Below are 5,805 nucleotides of genomic sequence, written 5' to 3'. Positions count from 1 at the left end.
ATTGAAGCGATAGTTTGAAAAGGTTTTGACCCATGCATAAGCATATGGATTTCAAACCCTGCCGGCCCCCTTAAAGATACTGTAACGGTCGAGCCGAGGTTCTGGCAATCGTCACTTAAATGACCAGGCCCTCAACCCGACCTCCCATGGTACGCACTTGAGAAGGATGGAATTTCCGCGTCCGAAAATTCCACGTTCCCACGCACCATGGTCGGCCACACTGTCATTGTCGCTGGCACACTCTGTAAGTCGTGTATGGCTGTAATGTTATTTAAATTAGGTATCTATTTTCCATAATTATATTTTCATTTACACAGGAAGTAAGGAAAGTATTTAATCTATTTAATTTACTTCTCAGCAACGAATTTTTTAATTTCTTGTGATACATGATTTTCTTTGTACAAATTTAATATCGATTTTTTTTATTAATATCATTGAAATTTTCGGGTCAGTTAAGTATATATATACTTTTATTTTTGCCTCCCCTAAGGGTTACAAATTCTTTTTCCTTACATCACCTTCTGCTTCTATCTCCGTCTTTCCATCTTCACTTAACCTAACTTAATCCTTACCTATCTTAACCTAACTTAACCTAACTTATACTTAGCTTATACTAGACTTATATACTATATAGCGAGAAAGAGAGAGTATATATACAATAGACCTTATATTTATGATTTAACCTAGCTTATACAAAACTTAACTATGCTTATGAACTATATAGAGAGAAAGAGAGAGAATTCTATATACTGTAGGGCGGGGACAAATATACTTGGAAAAGATGGGTGGTCAGGAGATTCGGAACTTTACTTGAAAAAAACCAGTCTATACAATGATCTCAGCTCACTGTTCATTCGATGTGACACTCTTCACTTCGCGCTCGACACTGTCGCTTCTTTTCCCCAAAACGACAGTTGCCCTTTTTTGACCTGAGCCGCTAAAAACCGTTGGCCACTGTGCCCCTCGTAATTGCCACCCAGCCGTCTGTTTATAGCCGCTCAGGTACTCGACTTTTTGGGAAAATCCACCGTCTTCTCCTCCTGGTGACCATGTGCAATTTCCATGGCCCTCAGGTAGAAGATCTGTGTGCCTCCTTTCTCTCTCTCTCTCTCTCTCTCTCTCTCTCTCTCTCTCTCTCTCTATCTATCTATCTATCTATCTATCTATCTATCTATCTATCTCTCTATTTCCTACAATACAAAAGACCTTATAATAATAGTCTTACATTTACCCCCCTACCCTTTGGACCTTCTCTTCCGGTCGCTCATCATCCACTCCTCTCTTTTCCTTTCTCCCCTCTCTCCACTCTTCCACCCTTCTCATCCATTCCTCACCTCCTCGCTCATCTTCCAACACCTCCCACATTCTCTTCTGCCACCCTTTTTCCTCATCCATTCTCATGCATACTTCCCACACGTGCTCCCACGTCTCATTCTCCCATCCGCACACTCTGCATGCTTTCTACTCCTCATTCATCCAATACCACTCTCCCCTCATCGCGCATCCTAACCTAAATCTCGCCACTCTCTTCCACCTACTTTTCCCCCATCCTTTCTTAAGATACCCCGGCAGTCCCTCTACTTTCACCATCCCATACCACTTGTTTGACCTTGACTCCTCTATCTTACTCCTTCTTTCCTTTGTTTGTCTTTCCTTTTCCTTTTTAATTATTTCCTCACTCATTCTCTCCCTTTTTTCCTCAATCATTTCATTTATTCCCTCCCCCGACCATCCCCTCTCCTTAAAGAACTCCCACCTCTCCTTCTCCCACCCATCTCTTACCCCTCCTACCCTATCCCTTCTTCTTATTTCTTCCAAACATAGCCGCGCCAGCTTCCCCCGTTTCCCTTCCGCTAATAGGTTGATTATTTCATCGTAATTGAGGCGGGTTGCTATTTCTTTCTCAATTGACAAAATAGACATATTCGCCAAATGTTCTTGAGCCAAAGAGGAGCGCAGATACGATTTAATAAGCTTCAGCTTGCTGAAGGAACGTTCGCATGTAGCCGTCGTCACAGGCATGCACAAGAATATTCTCAAAGCTGTGATTATATTAGGATATACATTTTCAAGCGATAATTCGTATATTTTCTCCAATACTTGGAAATGGTTCATACTCTTGTCCTTGAGGTCGTTCATTAATGTCGTGGCTTTTAATTTGAAACTCTCAATTTCTAATGAAAATTCATACGGATCCAGGTCATTTGGATATTTGAGAGCAAGATCGGCTGCCATTTTGGTGAGCTGAGTAACATCGGTGGCAAGAATCGCTTGGCCGCTCAGAAATGCGAAATCATCGGCAACTTCATTCAGAGCGACGAATCGGGTATTAATTTTGGTAATCATCGAGTCAATAACTTGTGTAAGTTCTACTTTAAATTGAGTTTGGGCACTTATATGTTGAGAATCATCTTTCGCCTTTTCTCCTGCCACCATCTTCTTTTTCCGTTTTCGAGTGTCTTGAAAGTCTGGTGTTACTTCTAATTCTTCAGCTGTCACAGCAGATGATTGTAAAATTGTTGGGAAGAAAGTTTCTCTGTATATTGTCAATTGTGACAGCAAACCTTTAATCATTCCTGTGGCTCGAGCAATATCGAAGTTTTTGTCTTGCAATGCTAGGTTGATTCGGTTGATTTTTGACAGGAGCGAATCCCAAAACTTTAGTCGACCTGTAAACTCAAAGGTTTGTATCGATTTTAAAATAGACTTAGCTTGTACTATTTTGTCCCCTGTATTCTGATCAGACTCTGTCATTTTTTTAAGCATGTTTACGATTGTTGGCAGTTGGCAGTTCATTGCATGCACGGCATTTGCTTTTGACGACCATCGCGTGTCACAAGACCCCTTTAACGTGGTTTTTAGTTCGGTTTGCAGTAATTTCCAGCGAGCAGCTGAGCCAACAAAAAAATTATAAGTTTATTGGACAATACCAAAAAAAGTTTGAATTTGTGGTATTATATTCGCAGCATTAACACCGATCAAATTTAAACTATGTGCAGTGCATGGTATGAATCGTGCATTCTCATTCAAAGCTATTATTTGTGCCTGCACACCTTTATACTTGCCCGCCATATTAGCTCCGTTATCGTAAGACTGACCTCGTACATTTGCAATTTCCAAGCCATCTTCTGCTAGTTTGTCAAGAATTTCTCTCGAAAGACCTTCTCCGGTTTTTGCTTCAGTGTTAATGAAAGTGATGAAGCTTTCTTCAATTTTACATTTCTTATTTGAATCAATGTGAACGTACCGAATTATCTGAACCATCTGTTCTTTATGATATATGTCGGTCGTACAATCGAAGAGAATTGAAAAATATTTACCTTTCTTTATATTTTGAATTATGTGCGATTGAACTTGTTTGGCAGCCAAATCAATCAATTCGTTTCGTATTTTTGGTGAAAAATAAGAGATTGCACCTTTATTGTGACTGTCAATATGTTTTTTGATATTACTGTCGTAATGGCTAATCAATTCGTCCCTCTAAGAGCTTCATTGTTTTTGACGCAGTGCAAAATTGCATCGAGTATTACTTTCAATACATGTCTCCACTTTCCCTTTTCTTTTTCGAGTTGTTCGAGTAAATGGTCATCTACGAAGCCGCCACATTTCAACTTCTTCTCAAACTTCTTCATTTTTATATAATTTGCTCTATGAGATATAGAGCTTTCATGTCTTGATAAATAGGGGTTAAGATGTTGCCAGTCATTAAAACCACTCAACCAAATGCTGCTTCTGTCATCGTTGAACAGTGTGCACGGGAAACAAAACAGAGAGTCAAGCTGTTTACAGTAGATCAACCAGTTCCTGTGTACTTGTTCTCCATTTGTCATTGTTCTCGTGAACCACTTTCTCTCAAAACGTCTATTGTTAGTTAACGGGTACATGACAATATCGTCGCCATTAATAGGACCGTGCTCAATATATAGTTTGATAGTGTCCTTATTAACTGTCCACGATTTAGGATTATTCAAATTATTAAAAGTGCGAACTTTTCGTACTTAGCAGCGCTGGTTGAATCAGCGAATTCTAGGACTATATATATATATATGTATATATATATATATATATATATATATATATATATATTCGTAACAAGTATGTCACTACTTAACCAAAACGTGGACACTATAAACCTTAAGTTCTATATCGCGTATATCGACAACTTTAACGGAAGAGGAAACTTTACGTCGAGCACGCTCCGTATAGCCGAACAAGAAGATCGCACAAGCGAATTTTCTAGAAGAACCGTAACAAATCAGAGTATCCGTAGATCGGTACGCGACACGCAAAACCGGATATCACACGCTCGCAGCGCCACTTATCAGCATAATTCCAACAGAAATCAACATCAATCGAATTTTCTACTACGCAATCGTGTTCTAATCTTTGTTGATTTGCGGAATTATTCTCAGTAGGTATTCCGTTTGAGCTGTTGGATTCTACGTTTTGTACAATATTTTCAGGCAGATTGAGTTCTATATTTAGTTTGTTATTTGTGTTTTTCGATGTCGATGGTAGTTCTCTTGGGAAGAATTGCTCTATATTACCGCTGTTTTTTACAGCTGCAGCCTTTTTCGCCTCGCGGATCTGTTTGAACTGAGCACCTGATAATTTCTTCTTTGGTGGCATTCCTATAAACAAATACATATATACAAAGGAATGTTGTTTGATTTCAGCGTGAATTTTGAACAATTTTGCTGGAACCAGTCAATATACTCACTTGAAACTTTCTTCTATTGAGGAGTGAAGCACCTATCGGCAAAGAATCGGAACGGTGATGTTGATTGTTATAAATTTCCATATGTCAGACTAAGTATTATGTGAATTCACACTATATTCCTGCGTAGCCCGTGCTCCGTCCAGTCGTCGTCCGCGTGACGGCTGCGGTATCGTGCAAATCATCTTTTGTTTTCTTTCTCGCGCCCTTACGCGTTACGCGCTCGTTCGCGTTTTCCCGCCGAACGACCAATCGTAGACCAGCGCGCGGCGCTACGGCTTTCTTGGGCTTGGGCGTTAGGACGGGAGCCGTCTCGGCGCGCGGGCGGCGCGTGGCCTCGGAATCTCGGACGCTCGGGACCCAATAAAAATTCGCGCCTTTCCGGTACATGTAAATAAAAAATTTGGCATAGCGCCCCCACGAGACCTGCGTGCGTTGCGCCCCTATGACCGTTGCTCCCGTGGCAGGTGCCACCTTCGCCACGCCCTAGTTCCGGCTCTTATTGTCATCCCTCATTAATTCCGCTAGATAGCATACTGCCTGGCTTAATTGATAGGTACCTTCACATAATATTACATAAGTGGTATATAGTTTTATATGTGGTAATGTTATACATATACAAGACGGATAAAGATTAGTGTTAAAGCATGTCCTTACCAGTAAATAAGATTTTCAAATCTTTCTCAGTCATTTCCGGAAAATCCATTACAACGTTGTCAGTCATTGGTGTAAATGGTTTTCTACGACGACTTAATTTTTTTGCTTCTATGTACTAATTCCTGAAGCGTGTTTGTTTTTATCCGTTGTTTCTTCATATAATCAATAATTAAATCTATTTCTGGATCGGTATCTAATCTTTTACCAAATTCATTGTGTAGAAAGGATGCTATTCGACACAATGATTTAAGATGACGTAGGAGTTTATTATCCATTTTATGGTGTAATAAACGATATTTTTGTGCGATATCACCATGGGCGGCTTCAACAATCCATCTTATTTTTCTTACAAAGCGTGATGAATTTGCTTCTGCTGTTGTCAATTGTGCTCGATTTCCTTTACAAGCTGGCATTAAAACATTATATCGTTT

The 5,805-nt window shown here is 39.9% G+C and overlaps 1 protein-coding gene across 1 annotated transcript; it reads right to left on the bottom strand.

The window, feature by feature from the left end:
* Positions 1 to 1,792: 1,792 nt before the first annotated feature.
* Positions 1,793 to 4,801, bottom strand: LOC143364134 (uncharacterized). The gene is made up of 7 exons (XM_076804631.1): positions 4,753 to 4,801; positions 4,293 to 4,631; positions 3,531 to 3,946; positions 3,321 to 3,480; positions 2,976 to 3,269; positions 1,913 to 2,891; positions 1,793 to 1,853 (listed from the first exon to the last, which is right to left on the bottom strand). Exons 1-7 carry the CDS (start codon positions 4,799 to 4,801, stop codon positions 1,793 to 1,795), a joined length of 2,298 nt encoding a protein of 765 aa, XP_076660746.1.
* Between the last annotated feature and the right edge of the window lie 1,004 nt (positions 4,802 to 5,805).

This window comes from Halictus rubicundus, unplaced genomic scaffold (genome assembly GCF_050948215.1).
Source record: "Halictus rubicundus isolate RS-2024b unplaced genomic scaffold, iyHalRubi1_principal scaffold0292, whole genome shotgun sequence".
Lineage (NCBI taxonomy): Eukaryota > Metazoa > Arthropoda > Insecta > Hymenoptera > Halictidae > Halictus > Halictus rubicundus.
This window is presented reverse-complemented; position numbering and strand designations above follow the sequence as displayed.

Coding starts and splice junctions, on each gene's coding strand:
- LOC143364134 (XM_076804631.1), bottom strand. CDS start 4,801: ATGGAAATTTATAACAATCAACATCACCGTTCCGATTCTTTGCCGATA. Junction 3,481..3,530: donor AGTGGAGACATGTATTGAAA/GTAATACTCGAT, acceptor TGAAGCTCTTAG/AGGGACGAATTGATTAGCCA. Junction 2,892..2,975: donor ACATAGTTTAAATTTGATCG/GTGTTAATGCTG, acceptor TTGTTGGCTCAG/CTGCTCGCTGGAAATTACTG.